Source organism: Hippocampus comes, unplaced genomic scaffold (genome assembly GCF_001891065.2).
Source record: "Hippocampus comes isolate QL1 unplaced genomic scaffold, H_comes_QL1_v1.1 scaffold36, whole genome shotgun sequence".
In the NCBI taxonomy this organism is placed as follows: domain Eukaryota; kingdom Metazoa; phylum Chordata; class Actinopteri; order Syngnathiformes; family Syngnathidae; genus Hippocampus; species Hippocampus comes.
In genome coordinates this window covers 5,735,363-5,754,158 of record NW_017805695.1, presented here as the reverse complement: position 1 = coordinate 5,754,158, position 18,796 = coordinate 5,735,363, and the positions used below count along the sequence as shown (strand labels likewise).

Here is an 18,796-nt window from a genome sequence, read left to right as displayed (position 1 = left end):
ATTGCAGGAAGACATATTGCTTCATGTTGATGCATGAGAGAGAAGGTTTCCCTGCATGCCCAACAGCTGACGTGACTCAGAGACATTGTACATAGCTGTAACAAGGCGCTTTGATCATTTCCCGGCGCAACATCGACCACGGATTTATTTCGTGAGCTGATTGGCTGCGCATCATCGCAGCTGTACCCAGCACCTTCTGTTGTTGTGTTCCGTCATGCTGTTGACTGTCTCGCATACTGGAACTTCGTGTTGTGTTCGCAATAACTTTTTTTTTTTTAAGCGATAACTTTTTTGGATTAGTTAAACTGCACTCCAATCCCTTGCCGCCGTCGAAGTAATGCTTGTCCCACCACGGAGATGGCACCATTAACAGGGGCACATTGCTTCAAACAGTGGCTCCAATTCCTCACCTTCACCATGAACGCCTCAATCAGAAGAGTCTCCATGCGAGCCTAAAGCCTGTACAAGTCAAGTGAGAACCACCTTCTACACCACCAACACAAGCCTCTTTGTCTCTCTCAGAAGGCAACGATGATGAATGTTAAGTATTATATCAGGTTTTACAATTAAAGATTTAATTAAATACATGTACTGTTGTAATCTTCATCACAAATATGTATATAAATACTGTTTACATATTTTAAATAAGCTGGTACCCACAAACACAAACACAAAAATTCCAAGGGGGGGTGGGGTCAAATCCTATTTGGCGGTTGTTTACTTTTCGCTGGGGGCTCTGGTCCCCATTAACCATGAAAAATTAGGGATTACTGTGGTTATTAATCTTTACGGTTTTGTTGTTGTTAGTTAATTCTTCCCCAACATAGTAGTATCCGTGACGTGCATTCACTTATTATTATTATTTTTTTTTTGTTTTCATTAACTTACACCTTAGCTTTGTCATGTATGGTAGATTAACACGTCCATGGTTTGTCGTTCGGTTTATCACATAATGGCACCTGTGTGGAACAAGCTTCGTAAATCAAAGTTTATGTCCATCAAATCAAGCCGCCGCTGTCGTGCGTATAATTGCCATAATTTGCTGTAAGAAAGTAAATCACATAAAAGAAGACAAGTGATGATTTGGAGAAAAATGGCAAGATAAAAAAAACATCATGTCACCATTTCAAGGTTTCACAGTCTGTTTAACATCTATAATACAGCAGAAGTTATCTGGCAGCATTCCATTACACACTTTTCTGACTGTGCACTGAGGAGAGAAAATGTGGAGCAAAACTCAATTCATTACAGTAATCAAGAACTTCATTGCTACGCCCTTGAGGCAGATTTCAGGTAGCTGTTCTTGATGATTATGATCATGCTGTGTTCGTATGGCTTTGAACCACGATACGACACAGCACATCAGACACCAATGTGGATCACTCCGAGGGAACATATAACAGGCTCATTGCGACACTTGAGTGTTAATAGCAGAATGAATTCTCTCTGACATGTTCCATTACTCAAGACACTATGAGTACACTGCATCGGGCTCTTGGCTGTGTAATCCTTTTAGGAGACAGACAGATCACCGAGCCCAAGGACACACTTTAATGACAACATACATAAGTAATTTAACCAGTGCAGCCACAAATTCCATATCAGAGGAGTTTATTTTCGACTGTTATCCATGATCAAGACCTGAGCTCTTGCTGTCCATCCATCTATTTATTTATTTTTTAATAGTGATTAGAGTTGTCGGTGAACTGGAGGCAATCTCAGCTGACTTTGAGCGTGAGGCATTGTACACCTTGAACTGATTGTCAGCCAATCGCAGGTCACCTATAGAGACTAACTGGTACAGGCACTCACACTGATGGGTAATTTCTACTTTTTTTTAATTATAGTTTTGGGGGATTTGGGGAAGAAGCATGAGTACCCGGAGAAATCCGACACAAGCAAAGGGAGAACACGCAAACGCCTGAAAGAAAAGTCAGAGCTGAGATGCTCAGAACTGGAAGGGAGCTGTACTCAGAAGAAAAGAATGAAATGAAACAACATCACATATGTCGTCTTCCAAGCTGGCTTTCCCACCAGTGCCGGGCGGGCCCTAAGCAAATTTCATTTGGACCCCCCACCCTGCCATAATTTGCTGTAAGAAAGTAAATCACATAAAAGAAGACAAGTGATGATTTGGAGAAAAATGGCAAGATAAAAAAAACATCATGTCACCATTTCAAGGTTTCACAGTCTGTTTAACATCTATAATACAGCAGAAGTTATCTGGCAGCATTCCATTACACACTTTTCTGACTGTGCACTGAGGAGAGAAAATGTGGAGCAAAACTCAATTCATTACAGTAATCAAGAACTTCATTGCTACGCCCTTGAGGCAGATTTCAGGTAGCTGTTCTTGATGATTATGATCATGCTGTGTTCGTATGGCTTTGAACCACGATACGACACAGCACATCAGACACCAATGTGGATCACTCCGAGGGAACATATAACAGGCTCATTGCGACACTTGAGTGTTAATAGCAGAATGAATTCTCTCTGACATGTTCCATTACTCAAGACACTATGAGTACACTGCATCGGGCTCTTGGCTGTGTAATCCTTTTAGGAGACAGACAGATCACCGAGCCCAAGGACACACTTTAATGACAACATACATAAGTAATTTAACCAGTGCAGCCACAAATTCCATATCAGAGGAGTTTATTTTCGACTGTTATCCATGATCAAGACCTGAGCTCTTGCTGTCCATCCATCTATTTATTTATTTTTTAATAGTGATTAGAGTTGTCGGTGAACTGGAGGCAATCTCAGCTGACTTTGAGCGTGAGGCATTGTACACCTTGAACTGATTGTCAGCCAATCGCAGGTCACCTATAGAGACTAACTGGTACAGGCACTCACACTGATGGGTAATTTCTACTTTTTTTTAATTATAGTTTTGGGGGATTTGGGGAAGAAGCATGAGTACCCGGAGAAATCCGACACAAGCAAAGGGAGAACACGCAAACGCCTGAAAGAAAAGTCAGAGCTGAGATGCTCAGAACTGGAAGGGAGCTGTACTCAGAAGAAAAGAATGAAATGAAACAACATCACATATGTCGTCTTCCAAGCTGGCTTTCCCACCAGTGCCGGGCGGGCCCTAAGCAAATTTCATTTGGACCCCCCACCCCCCCACCCCCCCTCACATCAGGTACGATTTGGAAATACAGGTCACCACTTCCATTTTTTTTTTTTAATATGCTTAATGTGAGGTAGTGTAATGATTCGCCTGACGTCTGTCCAGGCTGCATGTCGGGTCTGATAGTGACAGTGTGAATGTGAGGCTGTCTCTACATGAGCTCTGTGTAGTTGAGCAATCCAGAGTATAGACTGCTTTTCGCACCGAGTCAGTTGAATAGGCTGCCTCTCCCACGACCCTAAACAAGATAACCGCACAGACAATGGATGGATGGATGTTTGGCATGTTTGATTATGCCTCTGCTCAGTTGTGCTTTCTATCACCAGGTCATTCAATTTAGCAGGTCAATGTACCTGATGGTTAAATTTCTCAAAAAGAAGCTTCTCCCTTCTACTCGTTTCAATAAAAGTAGTATCAACTTTTGGAGAATGTAAAATGATGTACAATATCAGATTTGTTTTTGCAACCTGTTTGCTTCTCACCCCGGTTTCTGTCCCGGGTCCTGAAGTAATAGAGAGCGCCCCTTGCTGGCACAATGGTATCAATACAGCAAAGGGGAGTCGAGTACATGCAGTAGACGCCTTGAACTACTTGTGCAAAACCATAAATCGTATCGATTCGTTGTCATCATCAAACAATGGGAACGGGTATGTCGACTTTACTCACACAAAAACTCCGAAGAGCATAACTCGGACCCCAATCTCCAAAGCCAGGTCGCGCACGGTTTTCCGTCTGTCTGGCGATGACACGTTCATGGTGCTGACTCAACCCGTCAAGTGTGACGAACAAAATGTGGTTCTACGTCCACGTTGAAGTGTTTACTTGTGTAATCCGCTTGGGTGTTGAAGAAAACGGAGGAAAAAAAAAGGAGCAGTTCTCCCAATCACACGCCGCGCGCTTCCATCGCGACACCTGGAATCTTTTTTTGCCTTTCTTCGCCCGTCTTCGTTCTCTAAATCCCCACTTCCACTGCTCCCTTTATGTTCACTCCAGGGATTGTTTTAATTGGAGCTGTGATCGTGACAGCCCCCACTTTGTCAAGTTCAACTCTTCTCGCTGCACTCGATGAAGCTGACACGCACTGAGTTAGGGATGAGTGAAAGTGAGGTGTAAAATAAAAGTCAGCCTCTCTCTCTCTCTCTCTCTCTCTCACTCTCTCTGTCTCTCTCTCTCTCTCTCTCGCTCTCTGTGTCACACACCACACACACACACACACACACACATGCTCTAACACACAATCACACATGCACTCGCTCACTCACACACGCTCACGCAGTCACACGCGCGCACGCACACACACTCACGCACTTTCTTCACTCTTCTAGATTACAACTACGGTATATATGTTCACATGTATTTCATATTTAATACGCACACTAATCCACATACGCAGATTGTTGGAAATTAAAGGAAGGCTTCTGCACCTCATTCACTCCCAAAGGTATATTGATTTGTCATTTCACACTCCACACATTCAATGCCAGGTACATATTTATATTTTAGTTCGACAGTTAGGGTTTTAAAAAAGTCTGAAAATGGCTGGTAATGATTAGTTTCGCGTGTGGCTTGATTCGTAGTACAGTCGAACCTTGTTACAACGTATCTCAAGGGACACAATGAATCTGTGTGTTATAACGGTAGTTCGTTGGAATAATTTCCAATAAAATGACCATCAACTCTGATGTATAATACAGTGTGAACATTTATAGATGTAAAAACATGAACATGTAATACAGAATAATCATGTCGATTACAAATGCGTCAATACAGTATGAAAAAAACATTTATTCAGTAAATGAAAAGCGTCTTCTCCAGTTTAGGATGTGCCACACCTTGAAGCCGTTTACCATCATCTTTCAATCTGTTGGCCTCAAACTCTGACATGATTTTGTTGTCATTACGGGTGATTGTCAAAATCGTGGCATTACCAATTAATAGACTTGGCTGAACTAAATCTGGGAAACTCCCTTTAGAAAGTGAGAGACAATTTCAGCCTTCATGGACAGCGAGATTTGCTTCCGTTTACTAGACATGTTTTCAGACCATGTGCTCAGAATCACGCTGTGCTTCTGGAAGTACAGCAATGTGCGACCTAAGCAACAGAGGGTAAGCCCGCGCTGTATGCACATTTTGTTCATAAGCAACGTCGCGATGGCAGTTAGCTTTCCACGGTTCGTTGTAACAAAGACCTTTCCACTATTTTGTGGGGGAAAAAAATCTGCTCATTATCATAAAGTTTACATTATAAGGGTTTTTGTTGTAAGCAAATTCGGCAAATGAAAAATGATTTATGTGAAATTGGGACTTTGTGAATGTTTTAAGGGTGGAAACATAAACGGGTTACATTGAAAAGAGGTTGAACTGTAATTAATTAGTTTAGCTTGGAAAAACACATCACACACACGCACACTCACGCACGCACGCACACGCACGTTGCAAACATTTGCACGCACACACACGTTTGTAAATCAGGTTGAAATTTGTGCATTTTCTGGCATATTTTATGCATGCCACGTAAATAACAGCTTAATGTTGAGCTTAGTCCCAGTCTATGTAGGCTTTGTAATAACAAGTCTCATCTTGCCACATACAATTATTTTGCTGGTCGACCTCGTCAGCAATAAAGTCGACTAATCGGATCATATGTAAATGGCAGCATATCGCACCAGTAAGCCGATGTTTTTTTTTTTTGTCTTTTTTTATGGCCATCATTAGAGTAAGGCCTACATTCTTTATGTATGTACAAACTAAACATAAAGACAGTTAAGATGATAGATAGTACATCGACTCTGATGAAACGTTATGGCTTGTAACAGCATTCCTGACAAGTTTATAAATGATCGTGCAACTTAAACTGAAGGTGATAGTGTGGCCATAACATTTTTCACTGTAAAAGTTAAGTGTATGTTAAAATGGCAACAAAACAAATAAATACACATATTTTAAAAATGGACAACAAAAGCTTTACTTCGTTCTTATAATTTCACACCTGATGGATTGGCAGATGAATGACTCAACTATTTGTACCTGAGCAAATCACAAGTCAATTTTCCATATTATCACCCTTTTAAATTAATGGTAGTTCCATTCTTTTTACACTAGTATGACAGTAAACATATGAAAAAAAAACGGTTATGTAAGCTGCTGTGATGGTTCTTTCTATTTCCATTAATTCTGGATTTTGGACAGATGAATAGGTCATTGAGTTTAAAGATTCCATTGTTCATATACTGTGTTTGAAATGTTACCTTACTGTGGCTGAAAAAGGCCACTTTAATAGTATTATGTAGCCTGTTGGGTCTACCCAGCCCAGTATGTTGACTTCTTATGCCCTGGGGGTCTGCAAAGCCAGACCTTGATGAAGGAACACTGCCAGTTTACCTTTAGGCCATGAGCCGTGGCCAGCACTTTGTGGACACACATAAATATTTGATGTGCCATAAAACTTGTTTTCCTGCTGCCCTAACCAGTGGCATGTATAACTATTCGCATTGGCAGACTTAAAAAAAATAGACAACATTTCTATCCGGCCGAAATTAGCAATTGTGCATCTATTTTGCTCTTTGTTTAATGTGTCTATAAAATCCCCCATTAGCCAGGCTGCTGACTGAGAGAAATTGATGGACACATGCACACTGACATCTGAAATCTTTCTTTGCTTTCTGTGTAGAAGAAAAAAAAAAAACAATAGAACAAGAGCAAACATGAAATGATAGTATGAAGGTATTGATGGTTCTGATGATTCATTCACGTTGCTGACAACAACGTTGACAGAGACTTTCCAAACCTTAACAAGCATCGATACGAGAAGCTACATAGTCACTGCACATTTCTTTCAATCAATTCCTGCCTCCTTCCTGTCATGCCTTCCAAAATTAAGTCTGACCTACGGTGTAACTCTTGTTAAATATTTTAGAAAATCAAAGTGAAATTAAAATTACAAAGTGCTTTTGATCACTGTCCTTGCATTAGGGAGCATGCAAAATACAATGTGGAAAATATCCTCTGTGACAAAGTGACTCATCGTGTTGCAGAGGGATTAGTTCAATAGGCTCCTTCTGTTCATTATACACTGGCAAGTTATTTCTGAAGAGCACTTCTTAAACATGCTTTATGCGGAGTTATTTTTGAAGATGAAATTAAAGATTTGTACAGCCAAGATTTCATTTCATTGACATCCAAATTGGTATCCCAACACGACAGAATTCTCAGTCTTCATCCATCCATTATCTGAACTGCTTTTCCTCACAAGGGTCGTGGCATGCTGTAGCCTATCCCAGTTGAATTTGTGCAGTAGGCGGGGTACACTCTGAACTGGTCGCCAGGCAATCGCAGGGCACACATAGATAAACAACCATCCGCACTCACACTCGCACCTGGGGACAATTTCGAGTGTTCCATTCACCTGCCATGCATATTTTTGGAATGTGGGAGGAAACCAGAGTACCCGGAAAAAACCCCACACAGGCACGGGGAGAACATGCAAACTCCACACAGGAAGGCCGGGACCTGGATTTGAAGCCTGCACCTCTCGGCACTGTGAGGCGCATGTGCCAACCAGTCAACCACCGTGCCGCCCTTCAATCTTCATTTACTTATCTATTTTTTTTTGTCATTTTTTTCAAAACCCGTCTGAAAAGTTGCAGATATGGTACAATTAGAAGACTGCATTGTGCTTTAAATGAGGCCTGTGCCTTTCTACATATCATGTGTGCTCCCAAGTTTGTGAGGAGGGATGTAACACACAATCAACTTTGATCTGTTTGCTGCTGGAACTCAAACGCTTTCACAATTTGAAATCTACTCCTTTGGCAGCACTATTACATTTTTTTATGAAATAGTTTCAACCGCACTTGGAATTAGTTTGAGATTTATGTCATCAATAATGCCAATAATGATAATTATTGGCATAGACGAGACTGTGGGTCTTTAAGCGTATTACACTTGGAGTAAGTGAATATCAATGTTAAGGCCATCAGTGAAACTGATGATTATTTGAACTTTCATGACACTGTTGACACCCTGCACTCAATGCAATATTTGAGCTGCGGCAAGAATAGGAATAGTCATGCACGACTGCCATCTGTTTCGGGCTTCATCATGCGTGTGTGTGTGGGGTGTTTTTATCATTTTGGTTGATATAATGTTATCACTTCACCTTTCAATGCAAGTTGCTGGGCTACGGTACTTTTGTCGGAACAGTTTTATAGGAATAATATTTTACCGGCTCTAGAGGGAAGAGAGAAAGGGAAGCAGCACTAAAACAAATGCGCATCGATGATACAAATTGTATCCCAGGTGAAATATGTGTTTGAGACATAGACTTATTGAAAATAAAGATTGTAATCAGTATCTCAGTCCTATAATTACGGACAGCAGGTTATAACATATGAACTTATAAAACACAAAGTTGCTCCCTTAAATTACCCTGTCCAACATAGCAGTTTGAAAAACAAACCAAAAATCCACTATTATTTACCCAAAGCAAATCTTGTTACATGAAGAGTTTTATTGATTTACTCATGGCAGCGTTGTTGAGGACAGACAGTCTGCAGTTAAGTCTACACTCTGTGACTATTTGAACAAAGCACACATTTTGTATGAGACTAAGAAGTATGTGCACGAAGCAGACAACAAAGCTAGCTCCCTCTGCAGATTTTCTTCTCTCGTGCCAGCAAATTTTCATCTGCATTATTCTCTGCCATCTGTTATCATGAACAACAAAAATGACATTGATCGTAGAGCTAGGGTGTCAAATATATGGCCAGCAGGCTGGTTCAGGCCCACAAACAGGTCTAATTCAGTTGGCGAGATATTTTTTTTGAAGTATAAACATCAATAGGGACCAACTGACTAATTAGCTGGCCATAGTCGGCCCAAATTGACCACTGTGTATTCTATAGAAAATATGTATTTAATGAACATATAGAAAAAAAGATAATAGAAAACTACCATTATCTTCCTGAAAAATGGTATATGAATCAAGATTGTATTAGTCCAGTTGCTCTCCGGAGTGGGGATGATGGTACAGCAATAGTACTGTATAAAGAAGGTACCAATTTTTGGCCTCTAGTATTGTTATAATGAGGACCTGAGACGAGTACAAGAGCCACCGTTACAATTCAATGCCGATTATGTTTTTGTGACTCGATTAGCAATTAACAAAAAAAGATGTAGCAGTGCCAGTGTTAGGAGGCCAAAGTCTCTTCAGCCTCAGGCACCTTCTGCATGGCAGCTGTTTGGTCATAAACATCTATAGCACAGGTGTCAAACTCAAGGCCCGGGGGCCAAACCTGGCCCGCCGCATCATTTTATGCAGCCCGCGAAATCAAATCAAACATGGCAACCTCCATGATGCTTGCTAAAATCTCCACCAAAATTCAAAAGTCTCATATGTAATAAATAGGAGACATATTGTAAGCATTTTCTTGTTACCAAACCTGTCATTACAGTAACTTAAACAATAGTTGAATAAACTGTTATGATTGATTTTTCTTTATATGGCTTCAGTCATAACGGCCCTCCAAGGGAAACGGTAACTAAAATGTGGCCCACAACAAAAATGTGTTTGACACACCTGATCTATAGCATTGCTCAGGCCCTCTTTCACTCAGTGCGCAAACTTTCAGCTGTTCCGTGTTGAAACAGGAGGTAACATGTCGATAATATGAACAGCAATGAGCAATGGGTTTTATAATCTCATCTGGTAAATTCAAGGTTAAGTTTGAAACAAAGTCAAAGCTCACACATGAAGTGTCCACGAATTGCTTACGTACTATCAATTCATGATGGTAGCATCTCCTTGCAGTAAAAAGGTGGAAAGAAATCGTTGAAAGCGCCGTCCTTCATAATCTTTCTTCAAATAAATTCACTCTCTCTCCTCTGAATGTTTCCAATATTGAAATTTGGTCTCTCCAACTTCATCTCCAAATCTTCCAACCTTGGCTGTACATCTGACAGTCTCATTTCTAATTATATCCAACTGGGTCACTCTTAGAAAGAACCTTAACATGTTCCTCTCTGCCCCCTACAGTTCTGTCTCAGTTTTAGGTTGTGTGCTTTCCTCCTCTCTTTCTGGCTAAGGACACACTTCCCTCGTGTCCTTCATCTCCGATGCACAGTTGCTGAATTTCAATGGGTACTAAATGAATGGTGCTGATGGCGAGTCAAACCTGGGCCATGAATGATCAGGTGTGACATTTTTAAGATAAACACAAATTGTTTCACAAAGTTTCACATTTGATGTCCTTCCTGACGCAATCATCTGCAATTACTTGTTTCTAGGCTTGGGGCCAGGCTATGGTTTGCACAGGCTTGTGCACTACAAGAGCCACCCATCCTTTTTCTATTATGCTTGTCCTTATTTGGGGAAGCTCGAGTCTATCCCTGATGAGTGTGAGTGAGAGACAGCGTGCACTCTGAACAGGTTGCCAGCAAATCTCAGGCCACATAGAGACAAACAAACCCCATAAATAAATAAATAAATCACACAAAAAGTCACACCAATGAAAAATTTTGAGTGTCCAATTTACTTTACGTTTTTGTAATGAGGGAATAAGCCAAAGTAATTGGAGAACATCCATTCAAGCATAGGAGGAATATGCAAATCACACACGAGAGCTCAAAATACCATACAAACCTTCAAGACTAATAATCACGAAAGATATACGTTTTTTTTTTCATAATAACTGTATGGGGGAATTGAATTTCCTTTCAGGGCTAATCCAGTAACCCGTCGCATTGTTTGAGAACATGAAGCATCAATGTGCTGTATATTAGACGTCAATTTTAGGCAGTGAGTCTTTCAAAAGGGAATAAAAAGAAAAAAAAAACTTTAAGACAACTTTTCACAGCAAATACAGATATGTGTTGATTGTATTCTACTGCAGGAATAGGTTCCAGTAATCTCCTGAGATAATTACTCTGTTGGGGTCATCATTGATCTAATAATAGATGTTTGGTTTTATTTGTTTGGCTCAAATACAAAAAAATAGGAGCACTATATCCAATTCAAGGAAGAAAAAAGGAGAGCATGCAGTCAATTTTAATTCCAGTAGAGGGTAGCACAATCTTGGAAAAAAAAACTGCATGGCATTTGCATTAGTTGTTAATAATTAAGGAAATCAATTTTTACTCAAAGGGGGAAAGAATCACAAACATGTTAGAACAAATGTTCTAGGAAAAAAAACCTGACTGCAATTAAATAACTCTTTTTCTCTCTTTATTACAAGAAATAAGTGCGTGCTGGTATTAAGCGGTGAATAGCTTGATCCTTCCTACACCAGATGGTGCTATTGTTGTGGCAAATACGGATCTAGTCAATAATAAAAAAATACAGTGGCACTTTCGGATTCCACTTCAGTCCAATTATCAAACAGACACATCATCTCAATGTAATCAACTGCAAGTGAAATATAAACATTCATCTGGCTCTGGGAAACTTTTCATAAATTTTCTTCGTTTCCTCTTATGGTCCATATTTTACCAAAAATGTTTGCATTGTACATCTGGAAAGGCGCTGAACTACCTTGTTTGGAAATCACTTTTTGCACAAAGTTTGTGCAAAATTACAGTGTTTGATTCTTTTTTTTTTTTGCCACAAACTATTGAGTAGAAACAGTGGCTTTGCTTACCTTTACACAGCGTCACCATATGGGACAATGTCCCATGGACAGCACCTGTGCGGACATCTAAGTTGCGTAACGAGCGGCACCCGAATGCAGCGCACGTGGTTCGGTGTGTGGCTCCTTTGCAACACGGCGGGTGTGCGATGGGTGACGACCAGGTCGGGCTGCGCGGTGATCGAGTCAAGGCAGAGGGAGGGATAGTGGAGAGAGGCAGAGAGGGAGAGAGGGAGGAAAAGAGGGGATCACATTCTGGGTGAGGCATCACAGCAGGATAAGAGATCCAATCTAGAGGTTGTCAGCCGGAGACGGAGCCGGACAAGGAAGGTAGGATGATACAAGAATGACTTCAACCTAATTATCATCCTCCTCCTTATCGTCATTAGTGCAGTATTTAGTTGACTCCTCCGTGAGCTGGGGGTACCATGGCGTTGGATCACGTTTTTTTTTTTGGTTATTTAATGGAAATAAGAGCACGTTCCTTACGCATTTTACATCTCGTTTATTTTACACTTTGGATTTGTTTTACGAGTCTTTGCTTCTTTTAAAATAATCCGTCCATCCGAAAGTGTTTTTGTCTTTTTGTTTTTTTTTTAATTGGACGTTGATAGAAATTGATTTTTAACATGCCAGTTAAATGCGATGTCAAAGCTATATTAAAAGTTTTCCCACAACTTCCGTTTCATGGGCGTAATTAAGTGGCGAGTAAATGGACGAAAGAGCGCATGCGCAAAAGTGTCAGGTGAACATTATCTCAGGTAGCTGCACCGTGACTTCAGATGTGCCTGCTGGGGAGCGGCTTGCACCCACTTACTTATTCATGCATCTGTAACTCGATGCAACCGTCACTTTAGTGCTGTGGTGACTCCACAGTTTTTAATTTTAATTTTATGACACTGCCATATCGGTATGGTGTTTGTTTTCATGAGTACCGTACTTTCATGTCACTGGGGTCAGACTGAAACCTCATAAATCAGAATTAGGTAATTGATATTTATTATTTTTTTCAGAAAGCTGTACAATTGTTCAGTCTACACTTGTGTAGGGGTTATTTTTTGACCGATCTTAAGTGTTAAAAATGACCTGCTCTCTTTGATGATTTAATTTTACTGGTTGACCAAACACACCGTTTTGGAGGCCTCCTGAAAGTGACAATTGTGGCCCAATGCCAGCGATATGCAGATGTTATTCATTTCCTTTGCCTTTATTTGTGTCAAAGTAATTAATTAGTCAAGACTTGTTTGTTTGATGCAAAATGGAGAAATGCCAGATGTTTGTTTTTTAATTATGGTGCAGTATGTGACAGCAGACTCTGTAGAAACCAGTAGCCCATTGCCACAGGTGGTACAGCTTCATCAGCAATTCAACTATTCGATCAAGTTGTTCACAGCGTACATATCAGAATATTCATTTCTGGTTTATCGATAGTACAAGTGAACTTGTTCGTAGTTTACTGAATATACTGAAAAATACTGGCTAGACATGCTCCGTCTTGGTTCTATTTGTTGGTTTTCCATTAATCTGTCACTCCTACTGAATGTAAGAATGGCAAAGACATAGATATTCAAAAAAATTGTGTAAACTATTGTTCTACAGGATATCGTTAATTCAAGAAATACAAGTTTCATGATTATAAGATGGAAGCTGCAGCCTTTTTCTCATTTGTTATGTAGTGAGCGTATGTGTCTGACTCTTTGGCTCTCTGAGTGTCACTCTCATGGAGCGTCGCACTCATGAAATTCATTCAGAACAGGAAAAAAAAAATCCGAAATGGAGAGTCCATATCTGACACGGTGACTGACAGACTCAAATGGAACACAATATAAAGAAGAGAGGACTGAGTTATGAGGTCTCGGAGTGGAGGCAAAGCAATGTGAGCTCAAGGAAGGACTTCAGTGTTATCAAATTGGAAGAGGCGTAAAAGTGTCGAGTGGGGAAAGGGAGAGAAGGCGATGTGTGATGTGGAAAAACTTGTTTATTTTGTAGTGGTGGTTGCTGGCATGGTGCCTGTAATAATTCTTGTTGCTTTGCCATGTGGAAGTTGTGATGAGCCGTCATCCTTTGGGGAAGGCTCAGCATGTGCCAGGATGTGAAGGCTTCTAAATATAAACTTGTCTGGCACATATATGTATTTGATTAAATCAGACTGTGGCCTATGAATGTTCTTCACTCCTGTAACGAGATGATTGGTTATGCATTGGTCGGTACATTTTTGAAGAGTGTCATTGAACACAGTAGATGCACTTACACAATTAAAAAAGCCCGTTAATAAACTATTTGCTCATGTTAACTTTGCTCTTGATTGGCAATATCGCAGATCTATTTATGTAACAATGTTTATCAGTACGAAAAAAAATGTACGTAACAAGTTTTGCTGAAGTTTGCAGTGGAGTACATCAATAATCCATCATACTGCAAGGTGTTCCAAACATTGCGTTTGTGTGGGTGTGTGTGTGTGTGTGTATATATATATACACACACACACACACACACACTTCCACCTAATTCCACCGGGTGTGTGTTGTCATTGAATAATCAAATCACCAGAACTGAAGAACACACAGTAAGGAGTGGAAGATTATTCTGCTCAGTCATACATAGTCACACATGTGGCACACAACAAATCATTGACAATACTTTAAGATTGTGTGTTCACTGCGACCTGTCCAAGTTGTATCTCCTACCTTTTGACAACATTTAGCTGTGATAGGCTCCATTTTACCGTAGCCCAAATGATAAGAAGTTTGTGCCAAATGTATGAATGTATATTTTCAAAACACATGAAAGTGAGTGATGGATTCATTTTCATTGCATGCAAGAAATTTCTGTCGACACCCACAATATATAATTTACATGAATCCTACGGAACAAGCAAGCAGCAACTTTAATCACTGTTTTGTGACAAAATGTCATTTAAAAAAAAATATTCACACACAGAATTCTGCAATAGTGGGTGGTGACCCAGGATAGAGGGAGAGGCAATGAGGGTTAAATGAAAGACACTGCTGGATCAGGAGGGAGGTGAAGTGTTGAGATGCAAAGGTCATCTGTGCTGAGGAGGAGCTACTGTATTCAATGGTGTGCTTTGACGATATCACAGGATAAAAACCATCAGCTGTCGCAGGGGCGCTCGGACTCTGCACGAATTTTGAGGGAAAGAAAAGGAGATGAATGAGTTTCTCCAGGCAATTGTCTGCCCTCTGACACTGCCTGTTTGTGTTTATGTTGTCTTCGGTACACGGGGATCTCTGCTGCCAAGCATATTGCAAAAAATGTTGGCCTAGGGATGAGAGACCGTGGGTGATAAACACAAAAGACTGACAAATAATTCAAGGATGGAACACTCTTCATGATGCATTGACTGTATTTTTTTATTTTTTTATTTTTTACAGAGAAGTACTGTAGACCTGAACAGAAAACAAAATATCTGAAGGCATATGACAGCAAGATCCATGCAGGCATAAATTTGAAGAAAATATTTTATTGTCATTATGAAAAGTGCGGTTCACAGCCTATAATCAGCAGCTCCGTATTTATTCATTTCGCATTTTAAAGGCTACATTTATGAAATATAACAAATCTTTAGAAGGGGGAGAATGGTGTGTGTGTGTGTGGGGGGGGGGGGTTATGGCTCAAATGAGGTGTAAACGCCCCACCCCTCTCAAAAGAAAAGTCAACTTCAATGATTATTTTTGGAACGTAATCCATAAGTCAAACCAGGGACCACTGCAGTGGAATTTTGTATGCAATGTTATTTTAATGGCTCTAAAGACACCAAGATTTCTCCACACAACTGTAATTGCCCGATGTCTTACTACTTTTTTGTTTAGGCTGACGTCACTGTCTAGGGTCGGCCAAGGTGTACCCTGACTTTTGTCCCAAATCACCTTGGAGCGACGCAGTCTTTCCTGTTAACCTGTCCAGAATAAGCAACAGCACCAACAACAACAAAATTCTACCAATGTTGTCATTGACATTCGTGTCACATTCACTATTTGCGTCCACATTTACATTCACAAGACGCTGTTTTGTAGAGCGCATTAAAACTAGCACATTGAGCTGATTGTCAAAAATTAAGATAATCAAGCTTTTGTATTGATGGATGTTTCAAACACTGCAATTATATTGCCGTTTATCACAGCCCCTTTGGATTTAGGTTGATATTGAATTCTTTTGCAAGATCAGTCAAAGTCCAGTAAAACGCTGGGATTGAAGGGGTTGCTCCAGTGAAAATGGCTGGGATTGAATGTAATCACTGTCACCACAGGTGTTGTGTAAGGTGCATCATCTCCCGCTGTATTTTATGCATTTTCTCAGTCAGTGTGCACACAGTCACAGTGGTTTCTCTCGCATCTGCGGTGGAAGTGCAGCGATTGGCCTGATACATGTCCTCTCTTTGATAGACAGAGTTTTCCTTGATCTATCATTGAGAGGAGGTTTCAGCCAAGCTACATTTTCAATAAGCCAGTCAGATGGGAGCCTTCTTCTTTTCTAGTGAGGTTGTTTAATACTAGTCTCTAAAAATATTTGGTTAAACATAACCCAATTAGGGTCTAAAAGGGACCGGCCCACTTTTAGGGGTTATTTCTTTTCAAAACAATGTTTTATTTTTTTTGTTTGTTTGTTTGTTTGTTTTTTGTTTACAGACACCATTTTGGGGGTTGGTAGCTCATTCCCTTTTGACACAGTTTAGATTATTTTTGACACAACTGTTTTAGAGTGGGCCCCACTGCGGTCAATTGGCTAGCACATCCACCTCACGGCACAGAGGTGCATGGTTCAATTTCGGCTGCGGCCTTGCTGTGTGGAGTTTGCATGTTTTGCATGGGGTTTTTTTCTGGGTACTTAGGTTTATTATATATATTTCAAAAACATGCATGGGAGGCTAATGGAACACTTGTCCTTAGGTGTGATTGTGAGTGCGAATGGTTGTTCGTCTATGTGTGCCCTGCGATTAGCATACCTGTCAACTCATACGGTTTAGCCATATTTTATACGGATTTTGTGGTGATTCTTGCGTATATGGCCATATCGCACAAATCATACGGATTCTGAAAATTTCCGTTTTTTTTTTTGTTTTTTTTTCCCCCCTAACAGGTAGTTCCGTTTGCTTTTGCCCAGAATGGTGCTCGTCTACTCGAATGCTTTCATTTTCGGTAACGTTCCAGTAAATCACGTGGTTCCTAGTTGAAAACAGCAGAGTATTCATAAGTATTCTAAGTAGAATGATGATTAGACATACACCTGCCATTGTATTATGGAGATCTACAATAAATATCATTAAAAATTTCGTGGGGGTTTTTCTGCCGTTATTTTGACATATAAAATGCTTTGGTATGTTATAAGGATTTTTTGCTCTTTATAAGGATTTTTTTGGTAGTTTATATGGGTTGGCGCTCCGAAAGGTTGACAGGTATGGATTAGGTGTACCCCACCTACTGCCCGAAGACAGCTGGGATAGGCTCCAGCACGCCCGCGACCTTTGTAAGGAAAAGAGTATTCGAAAACAGATGGATGGATGTTTGAGTGTGTACATATAATATTTCGTACTTTAGACACAATGTATACATTTATAAAACACTCGCCACTCGATGAAAAATGTAGTTTGAGTGTCTTATTCAAGGGCAGTATGGAGCCCCCATTAAGGTCAAAGGTTACAGTCAAAAAAAAAAAAATCTCCATTCCAATGAAGTTGGATCATTGTTCAAAACAAGAATTCAATAATTTGCAAATTCGTTTCATTCAGTATTTAATTAAATACACTGCAAAGACAAGATATAGAGTGTTCAGGCTGATAAACGTTTTTTTTTTGTTGTTGCAAGTATTCAATCCTTTTGAATGTGATACCTGCAACACGTTCCAAAAAAAGCTGCCTGAGAAGCTGACAGTGTTTCTGTGTGTTGTTGACATGTGCCTTTTGCTTTGCAGAGCACAGTTTTAACTTGCACATACAGATGAAGTGACAAACTGTAGAAACTGACAAAGTGTCCAAAAGCCGACATAGTGATTTCCTTTCCACAATGGTGCCGGTTTTTAATGCACTGCTACATGAGGGATCAATGGTCACGGGCATTCAATGTTGGTTTTCGGCCTTGCTTCTTAGGTGGCGTTCTCTAGATTCTCTGAATCTTTTATTGTAATTATTGACCATAGATGATGAATTTCCCAACTTCCTTGCAATTCTACGACAATAAATGTTCTGATTCTTTTGGACTATTTGCTTACATAGTTGTTCACAAAATGGTGATGCTTGCACCGTCCTTGCTTGTGAACAACTGAGCCTTTTGGGGATGTTCCTTTCATACAAAATCATGACGCATACCTGTCCTTGTCTAACCTGTTCATCTGTTCCAAACAGGTATTTATTTTTGTGAGCGTTCCTCAAGTTTCTCAGTCTTTTGTTGCCCCTTTCCCATCTTTTTTGCAAAGTGTTACAGACATCAAATTGAAAATGAGAGAAACAAAAACAATAACGTTCATCAGTTTGCACATTAAATACGATGCTACTTAAATATACTGCAGACCTAAAAGGATATACAAATCATGGAATTCTGTTTTTATTCGTTTTTATGCAACGTCCAAAATTCATTAGAATTGGGGTTATTTATGGAGCACGACATGATCTGCTGTCGAAATGTCACCATGATTGTGTTGTTCATGTCAGTCAAATGAACTTTGCCGAGTCAGCCTTTAAGTGTCATGTCATGTTTGAGATAAAGAGATCAGGAGGGTGGCACAGTAGTCATTACGCAGCTCATCAGAGCAGCGCTGCACCTTCATCCCGCTTTACAAAGCTAAATGTCTTAATCTGTCTGATCATCTGCTAATGACTGACGTCTTTTTCATGAGGACAGAAAGAAAACTGGAAACTATCAGTGATTTACCTGCTTAATCTACATTTTAGGTCTCCCTCTTCCAGTAATAAGTATAATATATAAATAAGTAATAATTTTGAGGTTAAGGCCAATCAGAGACAATGGCCCTGTAATCAATAATTTAGTGTGCTGAAGCCTGAAGAAACAGTTATCATGTG

General features: G+C 40.1%; 2 protein-coding genes across 2 annotated transcripts in view; one reads left to right on the top strand and one right to left on the bottom strand.

Annotated features, from left to right (window-relative positions):
- plpp4 (phospholipid phosphatase 4) overlaps positions 1–4,266 on the bottom strand; it is a 63,853-nt gene extending 59,587 nt beyond the window's left edge. The window contains exon 1 of the mRNA XM_019881897.1: positions 3,806–4,266. Within this exon, the coding sequence (XP_019737456.1) occupies positions 3,806–3,894 (89 nt within the window). The 5' untranslated portion in view covers positions 3,895–4,266. The remainder of the gene's footprint in view (positions 1–3,805) is intronic.
- A 7,512-nt stretch (positions 4,267–11,778) lies between these two features.
- The window catches only part of cdh23 (cadherin-related 23), a 159,726-nt gene continuing 152,708 nt past the window's right edge, over positions 11,779–18,796 (top strand). The window contains exon 1 of the mRNA XM_019882022.1: positions 11,779–12,090. The gene's annotated coding sequence lies outside the window, so the exon portion shown is untranslated. The remainder of the gene's footprint in view (positions 12,091–18,796) is intronic.